The following is a 19,624-nucleotide window of genomic DNA, read 5'->3' as shown; positions in this document are numbered from 1 at the left end:
TTTCTGTCTCTTCCTGTCTTCTCTGTCTTTTTCTGTCTTCTCTGTCTCTTTCTGTCTCTTCCTCGTCTTCTCTGTCTCTTCCTCGTCTTCTCTGTCTCTTTCTGTCCTGTCTCTTCCTGTCTTCTCTGTCTCTTTCTGTCTCTTGCTGTCTTCTCTGTCTCTTCCTCGTCTTCTTTGGCTCTTCCTCGTCTTCTCTGTCATTTTCTGTCCTCTCTGTCTCTTTCGGTCTTCTGTCTCTTCCTGTCTTCTGTCTCTTCCTGTCTCTTCCTGTCTTCTCTGTCTCTTCCTGTCTTCTGTCTTCTCTGCCTCTTCCTGTCTTCTCTGCCTCTTCCTGTCTTCTCTGCCTCTTCCTGTCCTCTCTCTCTTCCTGTCCTCTCTGTCTCTGTCTCTTCCTGTCTTCTCTCTCTCTTCCTGTCTTCTGTCTTCCTGTCTTCTCTCTCTCTTCCTGTCTTCTCTGTCTCTTCCTGTCTTCTCTGTCAATATCGATCTCTCTGTATCGGTCTCTTTCTATCTCTTTATTGTTATTCCTCTATTATTTCTTTCTTTGTCACGAACGTCGTAATCCTCCTCGTCTGAGGAGGAGTAAGGATCGGACCAAAGCGCAGCGTGGTTTGATGAATACATACTTGATTTATTAAACGAAGACAAAACACTAAACAAACTTACAAAACAACAAAACGAACGTGACGCTATATAACGAAAGTGCAGACACAGGCAACCAAGGTATAGACATAGACAATAACCCAACACCCACAATACAAAACAGGCTACCTAAATATGGTTCCCAATCAGAGACAACGCAAAACACCTGCCTCTGATTGAGAACCATATCAGGCCAAACACAGAAATAGACAAACCAGACATACAACATAGAATGCCCACACAGATCACACCCTGACCAACCAAAACATAAAACATACAAAGCAAACTATGGTCAGGGTGTGACAGTCTTGCTCTCCACCTCTTTTTTCTCTGTCCCTCTCTCTCTCCATCTCTCCTTCCCTCCCTCTCTAATCATCTCTATCTAGGTGTCGTCTTATGGAGGCTATCTGCGGTACCGTCTCCACACTCAGACTATGAGAGGAGATGTTGTGTCTCTGCCCGTTGAAGCCTCTCGACCGGACGTCATTCTCAAGGTGCCCATCCCACCACAGGGACCCCATGCTTTACACCCAAACACAATAGAATGATGTTAACGCCAAAGTAGTACTTGGTATCCTTTGAAGCGTCTGAAATAAAGTATGAAGTATGTAAACCTTGTTCCAGAGATCTGGTTCAATTCTGCTCAACAAAAAAGAGGTGCTTTTGTGTAGTTTAAATGCTGTGTGTACGGCGCCTTTGGAAAGTATTCTGACCCCTTGACTTTTTCCACATTTTGTTACGTTACAGCCTTATTCTAAAATGGATTAAATTGTTTTTTCCCCTCATCAATATACACACACAATACCACATAATGACAAAGCAAAAAAATGTTTTTAGACATTTTTGCTAATAAAAAAAACGTTTTAAAAAACGACCACATTTACATAAGTATTCAGACCCTGTCCTCAGTACTTTGTTGAAGCACCTCTGGCAGCGATTACAGCCTCGAGTCTTCTTGGGTATGATGCTACAAGCTTGGCACATCTGTATTTGGGGAGTATCTCTCATTTTCCTCTGCAGATCCTCTCAAGCTCTGTCAGGTTGGATGGGGAGTGTTGCTGCACATCTATTTTCAGGTCTCTCCAGAGATGTTCAATCGTGTTCAAGTCCTGGCTCTGGCTAGGTCACTCAAGGACATTACTACTTGTCCCGAAGCCACTCCTGCGTTGTCTCTGCTGTGTGCTTAGGGTCATTGTCCTGTTGGAAGGTGAACCTTCACCACAGTCTGAGAACCTGCTCCAGAGCACTCAGGACTTCATCAAGGATCTCTCTGTACTTTGTTCTGTTCATCTTTGCCTCGATCCTGACTAGTCTCCCAGTCCCTGACGCTGAAAAAGATCCCCACAACATGATGCTGCCAACACCGTGCTTCACCGTAGGGATGGTGTCAGGTTTCCTCCAGACGTGACGCTTGGCATTCAGGCCAAAGAGTTCAATCTTGGTTTCATCAGACCAAAGAATCTTGTTTCTCATGGTCTGAGAGTCCTTTAGGTGCCTTTTGGCAAACTCCAAGCAGGCTGTCATGTGCCTTTTACTGAGGAGTGGCTTCCGTCTGGCCACTCTACCATAAAGGCCTGATTGGTGGAGTGCTGCAGAGATGGTTGTCCTTCTGGAAGGTTCTCCCATCTCCACAGAGGAACTCTGGAGTGCTGTCAGATTGACCATCGGGTTCTTGGTCACCTCCCTGACCAAGGCCCTTCTCCTCCGATTGTTCAGTTTGGCCGGGCAGCCAGCTCTAGGACGAGTCTTGGTGGTTCCAAGCTTATTCCATTTAAGAATGATGGAGGCCACTGAGTTCTTGGGGACCTTCAATGCTGTAGAAATGTTTTGGTACCCTTCCCCAGATTAGTGCCTCGACACAATCCTGTCTCGGAGCTCTACGCACAATTCCTTTGACCTCATGGCTTGGTTTCTGCTCTGACATGCACTGTCAACTGTGGGATCTTATATAGACAGGTGTGTGCCTTTCCAAATCGAGTCTCATAGCAAAGGGTCTGAATACTTATGTAAATAAGGTATTTCTGTTTATTATTTTTTATAAATTAGCAAACATTTCTAAAAACCATGTTTTTAGATTGATGAGGGGGGGAAAGTAATTTAGTCAATTTTAGAATAAGACTGTAAAGTAACAAAATGTGGAAAAAGTCAAAGGGTCTGAATACTTTCCAAATGCACTGTATGCCTTTCTCAGTCAACTGAGGAGCTATTCTCATTCACATTAACTACCAGTGAGGCTGGTTAATCCCTGTTGATAATGTAGCTGTTCTCATTCACATTAACTACCAGTAAGGCTGGTTAATCCCTGTTGATAATGTAGCTGTTCTCATGCACATTAACTACCAGTAAGGCTGAATAATCCCTGTTGATAATGTAGCTGTTCTCATGCACATTAACTACCAGTAAGGCTGGTTAATCCCTGTTGATAATGTAGCTGTTCTCATTAACATTAACTACCAGTAAGGCTGGTTAATCCCTGTTGATAATGTAGCTGTTCTCATGCACATTAACTACCAGTAAGGCTGGTTAATCCCTGTTGATAATGTAGCTCTTCTCATTAACATTAACTACCAGTAAGGCTGGTTAATCCCTGTTGATAATGTAGCTGTTCTCATTAACATTAACTACCAGTAAGGCTGGTTAATCCCTGTTGATAATGTAGCTCTTCTCATTAACATTAACTACCAGTAAGGCTGGTTAATCCCTGTTGATAATGTAGCTGTTCTCATTAACATTAACTACCAGTAAGGCTGGTTAATCCCTGTTGATAATGTAGCTGTTCTCATTAACATTAACTACCAGTAAGGCTGGTTAATCCCTGTTTATAATGTAGCTGTTCTCATTAACATTAACTACCAGTAATGCTGGTTAATCCCTGTTGATAATGTAGCTGTTCTCATGGACATTAACTACCAGTAAGGCTGGTTAATCCCTGTTGATAATGTAGCTGTTCTCATGGACATTAACTACCAGTAAGGCTGGTTAATCCCTGTTTATAATGTAGCTGTTCTCATGCACATTAACTACCAGTAAGGCTGGTTAATCCCTGTTTATAATGTAGCTGTTCTCATTAACATTAACTACCAGTAATGCTGGTTAATCCCTGTTGATAATGTAGCTGTTCTCATGGACATTAACTACCAGTAAGGCTGGTTAATCCCTGTTTATAATGTAGCTGTTCTCATGCACATTAACTACCAGTAAGGCTGGTTAATCCCTGTTGATAATGTAGCTGTTCTCATTAACATTAACTACCAGTAAGGCTGGTTAATCCCTGTTGATAATGTAGCTGTTCTCATTCACATTAACTACCAGTAAGGCTGGTTAATCCCTGTTGATAATGTAGCTGTTCTCATGGACATTAACTACCAGTAAGGCTGAATAATCCCTGTTGATAATGTAGCTGTTCTCATTCACATTAACTACCAGTAAGGCTGAATAATCCCTGTTGATAATGTAGCTGTTCTCATTCACATTAACTACCAGTAAGGCTGGTTAATCCCTGTTGATAATGTAGCTGTTCTCATTCACATTAACTACCAGTAAGGCTGGTTAATCCCTGTTGATAATGTAGCTATTCTCATTCACATTAACTACCAGTGAGGCTGGTTAATCCCTGTTGATAATGTAGCTGTTCTCATTAACATTAACTACCAGTAAGGCTGGTTAATCCCTGTTGATAATGTAGCTGTTCTCATTCACATTAACTACCAGTAATGCTGGTTAATCCCTGTTGATAATGTAGCTGTTCTCATTAACATTAACTACCAGTAAGGCTGGTTAATCCCTGTTGATAATGTAGCTGTTCTCATTCACATTAACTACCAGTAAGGCTGGTTAATACCTGTTGATAATGTAGCTATTCTCATTCACATTAACTACCAGTAAGGCTGGTTAATCCCTGTTGATAATGTAGCTGTTCTCATTCACATTAACTACCAGTAAGGCTGAATAATCCCTGTTGATAATGTAGCTATTCTCATTAACATTAACTACCAGTAAGGCTGGTTAATCCCTGTTGATAATGTAGCTGTTCTCATTAACATTAACTACCAGTAAGGCTGGTTAATCCCTGTTGATAATGTAGCTGTTCTCATTAACATTAACTACCAGTAATGCTGGTTAATCCCTGTTGATAATGTAGCTGTTCTCATTAACATTAACTACCAGTAAGGCTGGTTAATCCCTGTTGATAATGTAGCTGTTCTCATTAACATTAACTACCAGTAATGCTGGTTAATCCCTGTTGATAATGTAGCTATTCTCATTAACATTAACTACCAGTAAGGCTGGTTAATCCCTGTTGATAATGTAGCTGTTCTCATTAACATTAACTACCAGTAAGGCTGGTTAATCCCTGTTGATAATGTAGCTGTTCTCATTAACATTAACTACCAGTAATGCTGGTTAATCCCTGTTGATAACGTAGCTGTTCTCATTCACATTAACTACCAGTAAGGCTGGTTAATCCCTGTTGATAATGTAGCTGTTCTCATTAACATTAACTACCAGTAAGGCTGAATAATCCCTGTTGATAATGTAGCTGTTCTCATTCACATTAACTACCAGTAAGGCTGGTTAATCCCTGTTGATAATGTAGCTGTTCTCATGGACATTAACTACCAGTAAGGCTGAATAATCCCTGTTGATAATGTAGCTGTTCTCATTCACATTAACTACCAGTAAGGCTGGTTAATCCCTGTTGATAATGTAGCTGTTCTCATTAACATTAACTACCAGTAAGGCTGAATAATCCCTGTTGATAATGTAGCTGTTCTCATTCACATTAACTACCAGTAAGGCTGGTTAATCCCTGTTTATAATGTAGCTGTTCTCATGCACATTAACTACCAGTAAGGCTGGTTAATCCCTGTTGATAATGTAGCTCTTCTCATTAACATTAACTACCAGTAAGGCTGGTTAATCCCTGTTGATAATGTAGCTGTTCTCATTCACATTAACTACCAGTAATGCTGAATAATCCCTGTTGATAATGTAGCTGTTCTCATTCACATTAACTACCAGTAAGGCTGGTTAATCCCTGTTGATAATGTAGCTGTTCTCATTCACATTAACTACCAGTAAGGCTGGTTAATCCCTGTTGATAATGTAGCTGTTCTCATTCACATTAACTACCAGTAAGGCTGGTTAATCCCTGTTGATAATGGTTGTGCGTCTGATAATAAAGGCTGTGTGTGTGTCTCTGTGTCTCCAGGGTAACCAGATGACCCTGGTGTTCATGGAGAGAGAATACTCTTCACCTGAAGAACCACACCTGGGGATAGTCCACATGGTGGAGGTAGGACACTGACCACCTGGGGATAGTCCACATGGTGGAGGAGGGACACTGACCACCTGGGGATAGTCCACATGGTGGAGGAGGGACACTGACCACCTGGGGATAGTCCACATGGTGGAGGAAGGACACTGACCTGACCACCTGGGGATAGTCCACATGGTGGAGGTAGGACACTGACCACCTGGGGATAGTCCACATGGTGGAGGTAGGACACTGACCACCTGGGGATAGTCCACATGGTGGAGGTAGGACACTGACCACCTGGGGATAGTCCACATGGTGGAGGGGGGACACTGACCACCTGGGGATAGTCCACATGGTGGAGGGGGGACACTGACCACCTGGGGATAGTCCACATGGTGGAGGAAGGACACTGACCTGACCACCTGGGGATAGTCCACATGGTGGAAGAGGGACACTGACCACCTGGGGATAGTCCACATGGTGGAGGAGGGACACTGACCTGACCACCTGGGGATAGTCCACATGGTGGAGGAGGAACACTGACCACCTGGGGATAGTCCACATGGTGGAGGTAGGACACTGACCACCTGGGGATAGTCCACATGGTGGAGGAAGGACACTGACTTGACCACCTGGGGATAGTCCACATGGTGGAGGGGGGACACTGACCACCTGGGGATAGTCCACATGGTGGAGGTAGGACACTGACCACCTGGGGATAGTCCACATGGTGGAAGAGGGACACTGACCACCTGGGGATAGTCCACATGGTGGAGGAAGGACACTGACCTGACCACCTGGGGATAGTCCACATGGTGGAAGAGGGACACTGACCACCTGGGGATAGTCCACATGGTGGAGGTAGGACACTGACCACCTGGGGATAGTCCACATGGTGGAGGTAGGACACTGACCACCTGGGGATAGTCCACATGGTGGAGGGGGGACACTGACCACCTGGGGATAGTCCACATGGTGGAGGGGGGACACTGACCACCTGGGGATAGTCCACATGGTGGAGGAAGGACACTGACCTGACCACCTGGGGATAGTCCACATGGTGGAAGAGGGACACTGACCACCTGGGGATAGTCCACATGGTGGAGGAGGGACACTGACCTGACCACCTGGGGATAGTCCACATGGTGGAGGAGGAACACTGACCACCTGGGGATAGTCCACATGGTGGAGGTAGGACACTGACCACCTGGGGATAGTCCACATGGTGGAGGAAGGACACTGACCTGACCACCTGGGGATAGTCCACATGGTGGAGGGGGGACACTGACCACCTGGGGATAGTCCACATGGTGGAGGTAGGACACTGACCACCTGGGGATAGTCCACATGGTGGAAGAGGGACACTGACCACCTGGGGATAGTCCACATGGTGGAGGAAGGACACTGACCTGACCACCTGGGGATAGTCCACATGGTGGAAGAGGGACACTGACCACCTGGGGATAGTCCACATGGTGGAGGAGGGACACTGACCTGACCACCTGGGGATAGTCCACATGGTGGAGGAGGAACACTGACCACCTGGGGATAGTCCACATAGTGGAGGTAAAACACTGACCACCTGGGGATAGTCCACATGGTGGAGGTAGGACACTGACCACCTGGGGATAAACCACATGGTGGAGGTAGGACACTGACCTGACAACCTGGGGATAGTCCACATGGTGAAGGGGGGACACTGACCACCTGGGGATAGTCCACATGGTGGAGGTAGGACACTGACCTGACCACCTGGGGATAGTCCACATGGTGGAGGAGGGACACTGACCTGACCTCCTGGGGATAGTCCACATGGTGGAGGAGGGACACTGACCACCTGGGGATAGTCCACATGGTGGAGGAAGGACACTGACCTGACCACCTGGGGATAGTCCACATGGTGGAGGAGGGACACTGACCACCTGGGGATAGTCCACATGGTGGAGGAGAGACACTGACCTGACCACCTGGGGATAGTCCACATGGTGGAGGAGGGACACTGACCACCTGGGGATAGTCCACATGGTGGAGGAGGGACACTGACCACCTGGGGATATTCCACATGGTGGAGGAGGGACACTGACCACCTGGGGATAGTCCACATGGTGGAGGAGGGACACTGACCACCTGGGCATAGTCCACATGGTGGAGGAGGGACACTGACCACCTGGGGATAGTCCACATGGTGGAGGAGGGACACTGACCACCTGGGGATATTCCACATGGTGGAGGAAGGACGCTGACCTGACCACCTGGGGATAGTCCACATGGTGGAGGAGGGACACTGACCTGACCACCTGGGGATAGTCCACATGGTGGAAGAGGGACACTGACCTGACCTCCTGGGGATAGGTCACATGGTGGAGGAGGGACACTGACCACCTGGGGATAGTCCACATGGTGGAGGAGGGACACTGACCACCTGGGGATAGTCCACATGGTGGATGAGGGACACTGACCTGACCACCTGGGGTTAGTTCACATGGTGGAGGAGGGACACTGACCTGACCACCTGGGGATAGTCCACATGGTGGAGGAGGGACACTGACCTGACCACCTGGGGATAGTCCACATGGTGGAGGAGGGACACTGACCTGACCACCTGGTGATAGTCCACATGGTGGAGGAGGGACACTGACCTGACCACCTGGGGATAGTCCACATGGTGGAGGCTGGACACTGACCTGACCACCTGGGGATAGTCCACATGGTGGAGGAGGGACACTGACCACCTGGGGATAGTCCACATGGTGGAGGAGGGACACTGACCTGACCACCTGGGGATAGTCCACATGGTGGAGGCTGGACACTGACCTGACCACCTGGGGATAGTCCACATGGTGGAGGAGGGACACTGACCACCTGGGGATAGTCCACATGGTGGAGGAGGGACACTGACCTGACCACCTGGGGATAGTCCACATGGTGGAGGCTGGACACTGACCTGACCACCTGGGGATAGTCCACATGGTGGAGGAGGGACACTGACCTGACCACCTGGGGATAGTCCACATGGTGGAGGAGGGACACTGACCTGACCACCTGGGGATAGTCCACATGGTGGAGGTAGCACACTGACCACCTGGGGATAGTCCACATGGTGGAGGAGGGACACTGACCTGACCACCTGGGGATAGTCCACATGGTGGAGGAGGGACACTGACCTGACCACCTGGGGATAGTCCACATGGTGGAGGAGGGACACTGACCTGACCACCTGGTGATAGTCCACATGGTGGAGGTAGGACACTGACCACCTGGGGATAGTCCACATGGTGGAGGAGGGACACTGACCTGACCACCTGGGGATAGTCCACATGGTGGAGGAGGGTCACTGACCTGACCACCTGGTGATAGTCCACATGGTGGAGGTAGGACACTGACCACCTGGGGATAGTCCACATGGTGGAGGAGGGACACTGACCTGACCACCTGGGGATAGTCCACATGGTGGAGGAGGGTCACTGACCTGACCACCTGGTGATAGTCCACATGGTGGAGGAGGGACACTGATCTGACCACCTGGGGATAGTCCACATGGTGGAGGAGGGTCACTGACCTGACCACCTGGTGATAGTCCACATGGTGGAGGTAGGGACACTGATCTGACCACCTGGGGATAGTCCACATGGTGGAGGAGGGACACTGACCTGACCACCTGGTGATAGTCCACATGGTGGAGGTAGGACACTGACCACCTGGGGATAGTCCACATGGTGGAGGCTGGACACTGACCTGACCACCTGGGGATAGTCCACATGGTGGAGGCTGGACACTGACCTGACCACCTGGGGATAGTCCACATGGTGGAGGAGGGACACTGACCTGACCACTAGCCGATGGCCACTGACCGTTAACACATTTAATAAAGGATGTATCCAGATTGAACCAGATTCAACTCCCCATGAAACATTCTGTTGAAGTCTGTATTTCCATCTCAATATGTCTTTTCATTCATTCTTTTCATACTGCAGTATTCTGTCCTTTGACATCTACCATCATGACATTTTATTCATTTTTTATTTTTCCTTTATTTAACCAGGCAAGTCAGTTAAGAACAAATTCTTATTTACAATGACAGCCTAGGAATGGTGTGTTAACTGTTCGGGGATTCGATCTAGCAACCTTTCGGTTACTAGTCCAACGCTCTAACCACTAGGCTACCTGCCGCCAACATCATAATACCCATGCCTACTCTCACCCCCATCTCTTTCTTTACCCCCCCCCCCCCCCCCCTCCCAGGGAAGTTTCCGCCACGCCCGGACGGGGAACGTGGTGTCTAGAGAGGAACTGATGATGGTTCTGGTTGGTTTAGAGTCTCTCCAGATCAGAGCTCTCCACTCCCAGTCTGCCCACACTGTGTCGCTACGCGGGGTCATGCTGGAGGGAGCACAGACACTGCCCACGGGGCGACACGCCAACAACGTAGAGATCTGCCTCTGTCCCGCTAACTACCGGGGAGACTCCTGCCAGGTTGGTGTTAGTAATGTGTTCTAAATGTATTATTACTATGTTATTACTGGGTTATTAACGGGTTAGGAGGACGTTAGGACTATGTTAGGACTGGGTTATGTTATTCATAAGCTATTACTATGTTATTAACGGGTTAGGACGACGTTAGGACTATGTTATGACTGGGTTATGTTATTAACAGGTTACGACTATGTTAGGACTATTTTAGGACAATGTTATGACTGGGTTATGTTATTCATATGTTATTAATGTGTTATTACTAAAACATTCCTGGGTTATTACTGGGTTACTAACCATAGCCCAACAGCGTAGAGATCTGCCTCTGTCCCGCTAACTACCCGGGAGACTCCTGCCAGGTTGGAATGGGTCGACTCATTAGTATGGTGTTATTACTGTGTTACTAACCCTGCCAGGTTGGAATGGGTCGACTCATTAGTATGGTGTTATTACTGTGTTAACTAACCCTGCCAGGTTGGAATGGGTCAACTGGTTAGTACTGTGTTATTACTGTGTTAACTAACCCTGCCAGGTTGGAATGGGTCAACTGATTAGTATGGTGTTATTACTGTGTTAACTAACCCTGCCAGGTTGGAATGGGTCGACTCATTAGTATGGTGTTATTACTGTGTTAACTAACCCTGCCAGGTTGGAATGGGTCGACTGAGTAGTATGGTGTTATTACTGTGTTAACTAACCCTGCCAGGTTGGAATGGGTCGGCTGAGTAGTATGGTGTTATTACTGTGTTACCAACCCTGCCAGGTTGGAATGGGTCGACTCATTAGTATGGTGTTATTACTGTGTTAACTAACCCTGCCAGGTTGGAATGGGTCGACTGAGTAGTATGGTGTTATTACTGTGTTAACTAACCCTGCCAGGTTGGAATGGGTCGGCTGAGTAGTATGGTGTTATTACTGTGTTACCAACCCTGCCAGGTTGGAATGGGTCGACTCATTAGTATGGTGTTATTACTGTGTTAACTAACCCTGCCAGGTTGGAATGGGTCGACTCATTAGTATGGTGTTATTACTGTGTTACTAACCCTGCCAGGTTGGAATGGGTCAACTGGTTAGTATGGTGTTATTACTGTGTTAACTAACCCTGCCAGGTTGGAATGGGTCGACTCATTAGTATGGTGTTATTACTGTGTTAACTAACCCTGCCAGGTTGGAATGGGTCAACTGGTTAGTACTGTGTTATTACTGTGTTAACTAACCCTGCCAGGTTGGAATGGGTCGACTGATTAGTATGGTGTTATTACTGTGTTACTAACCCTGCCAGGTTGGAATGGGTCGACTGATTAGTATGGTGTTATTACTGTGTTAACTAACCCTGCCAGGTTGGAATGGGTCAACTGGTTAGTACTGTGTTATTACTGTGTTAACTAACCCTGCCAGGTTGGAATGGGTCGACTGATTAGTATGGTGTTATTACTGTGTTACTAACCCTGCCAGGTTGGAATGGGTCAACTGGTTAGTACTGTGTTATTACTGTGTTAACTAACCCTGCCAGGTTGGAATGGGTCGACTGATTAGTATGGTGTTATTACTGTGTTAACTAACCCTGCCAGGTTGGAATGGGTCGACTCATTAGTATGGTGTTATTACTGTGTTAACTAACCCTGCCAGGTTGGAATGGGTCGACTCATTAGTATGGTGTTATTACTGTGTTAACTAACCCTGCCAGGTTGGAATGGGTCGACTGGTTAGTATCGTGTTATTACTGTGTTAACTAACCCTGCCAGGTTGGAATGGGTCGACTGATTAGTATGGTGTTATTACTGTGTTACTAACCCTGCCAGGTTGGAATGGGTCGACTCATTAGTATGGTGTTATTACTGTGTTAACTAACCCTGCCAGGTTGGAATGGGTCGACTGGTTAGTATCGTGTTATTACTGTGTTAACTAACCCTGCCAGGTTGGAATGGGTCGACTCATTAGTATGGTGTTATTACTGTGTTAACTAACCCTGCCAGGTTGGAATGGGTCGACTCATTAGTATGGTGTTATTACTGTGTTAACTAACCCTGCCAGGTTGGAATGGGTCAACTGGTTAGTATCGTGTTATTACTGTGTTAACTAACCCTGCCAGGTTGGAATGGGTCGACTCATTAGTACTGTGTTATTACTGTGTTAACTAACCCTGCCAGGTCAGATCACAGCCAGCTGATTGTTTAATATACATGTGGGTACTACTGTATATCATTACATTGCTGGATATCTAAATATGGATTTTTTTTTAGGTTTTTACTTGAGATATCCCAACCTTATAGTTAGGTGTGATAGACAGTGATTATATGTCCACAGATTTGTCCATGCAGATAGGAATCAAGTCAGAATCTCCGTCTCAGCTTATCTCTGTCCCCCTGCTCTCCCTCACCTTCTCTCTCTTCTCTCCATCCTCCTCCTCTCCAGCAATGTGCTCCGGGGTACTACAGAGACACTAAAGGGCTGTTCCTGGGGAAGTGTGTTCCCTGCAACTGTAATGGCCACTCTGACCAGTGTCTAGACGGGTCTGGAGTCTGTGAGGTGAGTGCTGCTTGTTTATAGCAATCACAAAGATTGTTTACATCAATCGCAAAAAAGCGATTGAAATGCAAAATGTAATTCATAGGTTTCTCCTGGATGGATCAGGAAGTTGTATCACAATGGAAGATGCAGACTCATCTCTTTGCAATCAACTATTAATGACATTAATATTTTGGCTTTCCAGCTGAATTATAGTCGGTACTAAACACCACTATAACTGTAGTCAGTACTATAACTGTAGTCAGTACTATAACACCACTATAACTATAGTCAGTACTGTAACTGTAGTCAGTACTATAACTGTAGTCAGTACTATAACACCACTATAACTGTAGTCAGTACTATAACACCACTATAACTGTAGTCAGTACTATAACTGTAGTCAGTACTATAACACCACTATAACTGTAGTCAGTACTATAACTGTAGTCAGTACTATAACACCACTATAACTATAGTCAGTACTGTAACTGTAGTCAGTACTATAACTGTAGTCAGTACTATAACACCACTATAACTGTAGTCAGTACTATAACACCACTATAACTGTAGTCAGTACTATAACTGTAGTCAGTACTATAACTGTAGTCAGTACTATAACACCACTATAACTGTAGTCAGTACTGTAACTGTAGTCAGTACTATAACTGTAGTCAGTACTATAACACCACTATAACTGTAGTCAGTAATGTAACTGTAGTCAGTACTATAACACCACTATAACTGTAGTCAGTACTATAACTGTAGTCAGTACTATAACTGTAGTCAGTACTATAACTGTAGTCAGTACTATAACACCACTATAACTGTAGTCAGTACTGTAACTGTAGTCAGTACTATAACTGTAGTCAGTACTATAACACCACTATAACTGTAGTCAGTACTATAACACCACTATAACTGTAGTCAGTACTGTAACTGTAGTCAGTACTATAACTGTAGTCAGTACTATAACACCACTATAACTGTAGTCAGTACTATAACTGTAGTCAGTACTATAACACCACTATAACTGTAGTCAGTACTATAACACCACTATAACTGTAGTCAGTACTATAACACCACTATAACTGTAGTCAGTACTATAACTGTAGTCAGTACTATAACTGTAGTCAGTACTATAACACCACTATAACTGTAGTCAGTACTGTAACTGTAGTCAGTACTATAACTGTAGTCAGTACTATAACACCACTATAACTGTAGTCAGTACTATAACACCACTATAACTGTAGTCAGTACTGTAACTGTAGTCAGTACTATAACTGTAGTCAGTACTATAACACCACTATAACTGTAGTCAGTACTATAACTGTAGTCAGTACTATAACACCACTATAACTGTAGTCAGTACTATAACACCACTATAACTGTAGTCAGTACTATAACACCACTATAACTGTAGTCAGTACTATAACTGTAGTCAGTACTATAACTGTAGTCAGTACTATAACACCACTATGACTGTAGTCAGTACTATAACTGTAGTCAGTACTATAACTGTAGTCAGTACTATAACACCACTATAACTGTAGTCAGTACTATAACTGTAGTCAGTACTATAACACCACTATAACTGTAGTCAGTACTATAACTGTAGTCAGTACTATAACTGTAGTCAGTACTATAACACCACTATAACTGTGGTCAGTACTATAACACCACTATAACTGTAGTCAGTACTATAACTGTAGTCAGTACTATAACTGTAGTCAGTACTATAACACCACTATAACTGTAGTCAGTACTGTAACTGTAGTCAGTACTATAACTGTAGTCAGTACTATAACACCACTATAACTGTAGTCAGTAATGTAACTGTAGTCAGTACTATAACACCACTATAACTGTAGTCAGTACTATAACTGTAGTCAGTACTATAACTGTAGTCAGTACTATAACTGTAGTCAGTACTATAACACCACTATAACTGTAGTCAGTACTGTAACTGTAGTCAGTACTATAACTGTAGTCAGTACTATAACACCACTATAACTGTAGTCAGTACTATAACACCACTATAACTGTAGTCAGTACTATAACACCACTATAACTGTAGTCAGTACTATAACTGTAGTCAGTACTATAACTGTAGTCAGTACTATAACACCACTATAACTGTAGTCAGTACTATAACTGTAGTCAGTACTATAACTGTAGTCAGTACTATAACACCACTATAACTGTAGTCAGTACTATAACTGTAGTCAGTACTATAACACCACTATAACTGTAGTCAGTACTATAACTGTAGTCAGTACTATAACTGTAGTCAGTACTATAACACCACTATAACTGTAGTCAGTACTGTAACTGTAGTCAGTACTATAACTGTAGTCAGTACTATAACTGTAGTCAGTACTATAACACCACTATAACTGTAGTCAGTACTATAACTGTAGTCAGTACTGTAACTGTAGTCAGTACTATAACTGTAGTCAGTACTATAACACCACTATAACTGTAGTCAGTAATATAACTGTAGTCAGTACTGTAACTGTAGTCAGTACTATAACTGTAGTCAGTACTATAACACCACCATAACTGTAGTCAGTATTATAACACCACTATAACTGTAGTCAGTACTATAACTGTAGTCAGTACTATAACACCACTATAAATGTAGTCAGTACTGTAACTGTAGTCAGTACTATAACACCACTATAACTGTAGTCAGTACTATAACTGTAGTCAGTACTATAACTGTAGTCAGTACTATAACACCACTATAACTGTAGTCAGTACTATATCTGTAGTCAGTACTGTAACTGTAGTCAGTACTATAACACCACTATAACTGTAGTCAGTACTATAACACCACTATAACTGTAGTCAGTACTATAACACCACTATAACTGTAGTCAGTACTATAACTGTAGTCAGTACTATAACACCACTATAACTGTAGTCAGTACTATAACACCACTATAACTGTAGTCAGTACTATAACACCACTATAACTGTAGTCAGTACTATAACTATAGTCAGTACTATAACTGTAGTCAGTACTATAACACCACTATAACTGTAGTCAGTACTATAACACCACTGTAACTGTAGTCAGTACCATAACTGTAGTCAGTACTATAACTGTAGTCAGTACTATAACAGCACTATGACTGTAGTCAGTACTATAACTGTAGTCAGTACTGTAACTGTAGTCAGTACTATAACACCACTATAACTGTAGTCAGTACTATAACTGTAGTCAGTACTGTAACTGTAGTCAGTACTATAACTGTAGTCAGTACTATAACACCACTATAACTGTAGTCAGTACTATAACACCACTATAACTGTAGTCAGTACTATAACACCACTATAACTGAAGTCAGTACTATAACTGTAGTCAGTACTATAACACCACTATAACTGTAGTCAGTACTATAACTGTAGTCAGTACTATAACACCACTATAACTGTAGTCAGTACTATATCTGTAGTCAGTACTAAACACCACTATAACTGTAGTCAGTACTATAACTGTAGTCAGTACTATAACTCCACTATAACTGTAGTCAGTACTATAACTGTAGTCAGTACTATAACTGTAGTCAGTACTATAACTAGTCAGTACTATAACTGTAGTCAGTACTATAACACCACTTTAACCTCTGGGAACATCATCATGGCTGACACACTGTTTTAACTATTGCCTCTGGGAACTGAAATTGAGATGTTCTCCAAGTTTATGACTCAAAGAATCATTCATATATATTACCAAACAAATCATTGTGTTTTAATGTCTGTGTTTTGTTAGGTTAGGTGTATCATGTATATGTTGTTTTTCTCAGAACTGTCAACACAACAGGGCTGGAGACCACTGTGAGAAATGTCAAGGTGGTTTCCATGGTAACAACTCTCTAGATGGACAAACCCTCTCCTGTGACACCTGCCCCTGTCCTCTGCAGGTGTTTTCCAACAAGTCAGTAACCTCTCCTCTCCTTTCCTTTCCTCTCCTCTCCTTCTCTTTTCTACCCCTGTCCTCTGCAGGTGTCCTCCAACAAGTCAGTAACCTCTCCTCTCCTTCTCTTTTCTACCCCTGTCATCTGCAGGTGTTCTCTAACAAGTCAGTAACCTCTCCTTTCCTCTCCTCTCCTTCTCTTTTCTACCCCTGTCCTCTGCAGGTGTCCTCTAACAAGTCAGTAACCTCTCCTCTCCTTCTCTTTTCTACCCCTGTCATCTGCAGGTGTCCTCCAACAAGTCAGTAACCTCTCCTTTCCTCTCCTCTCCTTCTCTTTTCTACCCCTGTCCTCTGCAGGTGTCCTCTAACAAGTCAGTAACCTCTCCTTTCCTCTCCTCTCCTTCTCATTTCTACCCCTGTCATCTGCAGGTGTCCTCCAACAAGTCAGTAACCTCTCCTTTCCTCTCCTCTCCTTCTCTTTTCTACCCCTGTCCTCTGCAGGTGTCCTCCAACAAGTCAGTAACATCTCCTTCCCTCTCCTCTCATAGATCCTCTCTTTGCTCAGCTGTTACGTATTGTAGAAACTGTAGATTGGTAGATTGGTTTTTGTCTCTGACTACACCTCCTGGTTGCTACCTCTTCTCTCCTGTGTAGTTTTGCAGTGGGCTGTGTGGAGAAACTCAACAGGATGCAGTGTCTGTGTATGCCTGGCTACGCTGGGCCCCAGTGTCAAAGGTCAGTAGTCCATTCAATGATGAAATCAGCTTTACTATATAACAATCTTGCCATGTGTACACATGTTGAACTAACAGTGAAGAGAGCAGTTAATGAAAAAAGTCTCATACTTCATTTGTTTGATGACCTTAACAAACACACCTGTGTCCAATCCACGCGCTGACTCCTCCTCCTCCTGTCTCTACCTTCCTTCAGGTGTGCTCCCGGTTTCTACGGCAACCCCATGGTTATTGGCAGCGCGTGCCAGCCCTGCCATTGCCATGGCAACACGGACCCCAACATGCTGTTCAGCGACTGTGACGGGCTGACGGGCGAGTGTCACAGCTGCATGCACAACACCGCCGGGGCGCACTGCGAGATCTGTGGCGCTGGTTTCTACGGTGACGCCGTCACTGCCAAGAACTGCACCAGTAAGACCAACCGGCCTGGTCGGACAATACACACAAACACACACACATACACACACACACACACACACACATATACACACACACACGGATGTGCGCATGCAAACGCACACACACACAGGTTTGTACGTGTTTATGCACGTGCAAACACACATACACACGTAAACACACACACATACACACAAATTCACACACACACATCCATACCATCTCTAGCCTAATCCCAGTTTACATAGCCTCTCACTTCCACTAAATGTATTTCTCTTTAATCCAGGAAGTCTCAAAAACTAGTTCTGTTTTCACCACAAGGTCTTAATCCCATTAATAACTTGTTGTGTGCGAAGGATTAACAAATCACTTCCTCTGCGTGAGACGGTTTCCAGTCAGTAGTCTCTACAATTATCTCCCCGTCTCTCTCTTATTTACCCAGGATGCAACTGCTCTCCCTGTGGCACAGCTTCGTGTGACCGTCACACAGGACAATGTCAATGTAAACAAGGTGTGACCGGACCACACTGTGACCGCTGCCAGGTACGTACTGAACTCAGTTATCATCAGAGACCGTGACCCCTGTCAGGTACGTACTAAACTCAGTTATCATCAGAGACCGTGACCCCTGCCAGGTACGTACTAAACTCAGTTATCATCAGAGACCGTGACCCCTGTCAGGTACGTACTGAACTCAGTTATCATCAGAGACCGTGACCCCTGTCAGGTACGTACTGAACTCAGTTATCATCAGAGACCGTGACCCCTGCCAGGTACGTACTAAACTCAGTTATCATCAGAGACCGTGACCCCTGTCAGGTACGTACTGAACTCAGTTATCATCAGAGACCGTGACCCCTGCCAGGTACGTACTGAACTCAGTTATCATCAGAGAACGTGACCCCTGTCAGGTACGTACTGAACTCAGTTATCATCAGAGACCGTGACCCCTGCCAGGTACGTACTGAACTCAGTTATCATCAGAGACCGTGACCCCTGCCAGGTACGTACTGAACTCAGTTATCATCAGAGACCGTGACCCCTGCCAGGTACGTACTGAACTCAGTTATCATCAGAGACCGTGACCCCTGCCAGGTACGTACTGAACTTCATGTCTTTCTAACCTCACACTACTGACTTGGTCCAAAGAAATTCAATATTGAAAGCCCTTTTAGATTAGACTACTTATATCATTACACTCAGCTGACTGTCCTTCAGTCGATCAGGTCATTCACAGTAACCGACTGTCGTTCAGTCATTCAAGTCATTCACAGTAACCGACTGTCGTTCAGTCAATCAAGTCATTCACAGTAACTGACTGTCGTTCAGTCAATCAAGTCATTCACAGTAACTGACTGTCGTTTAGTCAATCAGGTCATTCACAGTAACTGACTGTCGTTTAGTCAATCAGGTCATTCACAGTAGCTGACTGTCGTTCAGTCAAGGTCTTGGCCTGCTGTCTCTGTCCTCTTCTCATTGGGCTCCCGAGTGGCGCAGCGGTCTAAGGCACTGCGTCACAGTGTTTGGGGCATCACTACAGACCCTGGTTCGATTCCAAGTTGTATGACAACTGGCCGTGATTGGTAGTCCCATAGGGCCGCGCACAATTGGCCCAGCGACGTTCGGGTTAGGCCGGGGGGGTTGGCCGCCATTGTAAATAAGAATTTGTTCTTAACTGACTTGCCCAGT

The 19,624-nt window shown here is 44.9% G+C and overlaps 1 protein-coding gene across 1 annotated transcript in view; it reads left to right on the top strand.

Moving 5' to 3' along the window:
- Nucleotides 1–19,624, top strand: part of LOC139556891 (laminin subunit alpha-5-like) — a 195,218-nt gene that overhangs the window by 125,550 nt on the left and 50,044 nt on the right. The window contains exons 38-45 of the mRNA XM_071370986.1: nucleotides 1,029–1,136; nucleotides 5,855–5,938; nucleotides 10,145–10,375; nucleotides 12,788–12,901; nucleotides 16,696–16,826; nucleotides 17,460–17,540; nucleotides 17,736–17,950; nucleotides 18,378–18,478. Of these exons, the coding sequence (XP_071227087.1) occupies nucleotides 1,029–1,136; nucleotides 5,855–5,938; nucleotides 10,145–10,375; nucleotides 12,788–12,901; nucleotides 16,696–16,826; nucleotides 17,460–17,540; nucleotides 17,736–17,950; nucleotides 18,378–18,478 (1,065 nt within the window). The remainder of the gene's footprint in view (nucleotides 1–1,028; nucleotides 1,137–5,854; nucleotides 5,939–10,144; nucleotides 10,376–12,787; nucleotides 12,902–16,695; nucleotides 16,827–17,459; nucleotides 17,541–17,735; nucleotides 17,951–18,377; nucleotides 18,479–19,624) is intronic.

The sequence above is a fragment of the Salvelinus alpinus genome, chromosome 28, assembly GCF_045679555.1.
Source record: "Salvelinus alpinus chromosome 28, SLU_Salpinus.1, whole genome shotgun sequence".
In the NCBI taxonomy this organism is placed as follows: Eukaryota; Metazoa; Chordata; class Actinopteri; order Salmoniformes; family Salmonidae; genus Salvelinus; species Salvelinus alpinus.
This window is presented reverse-complemented; position numbering and strand designations above follow the sequence as displayed.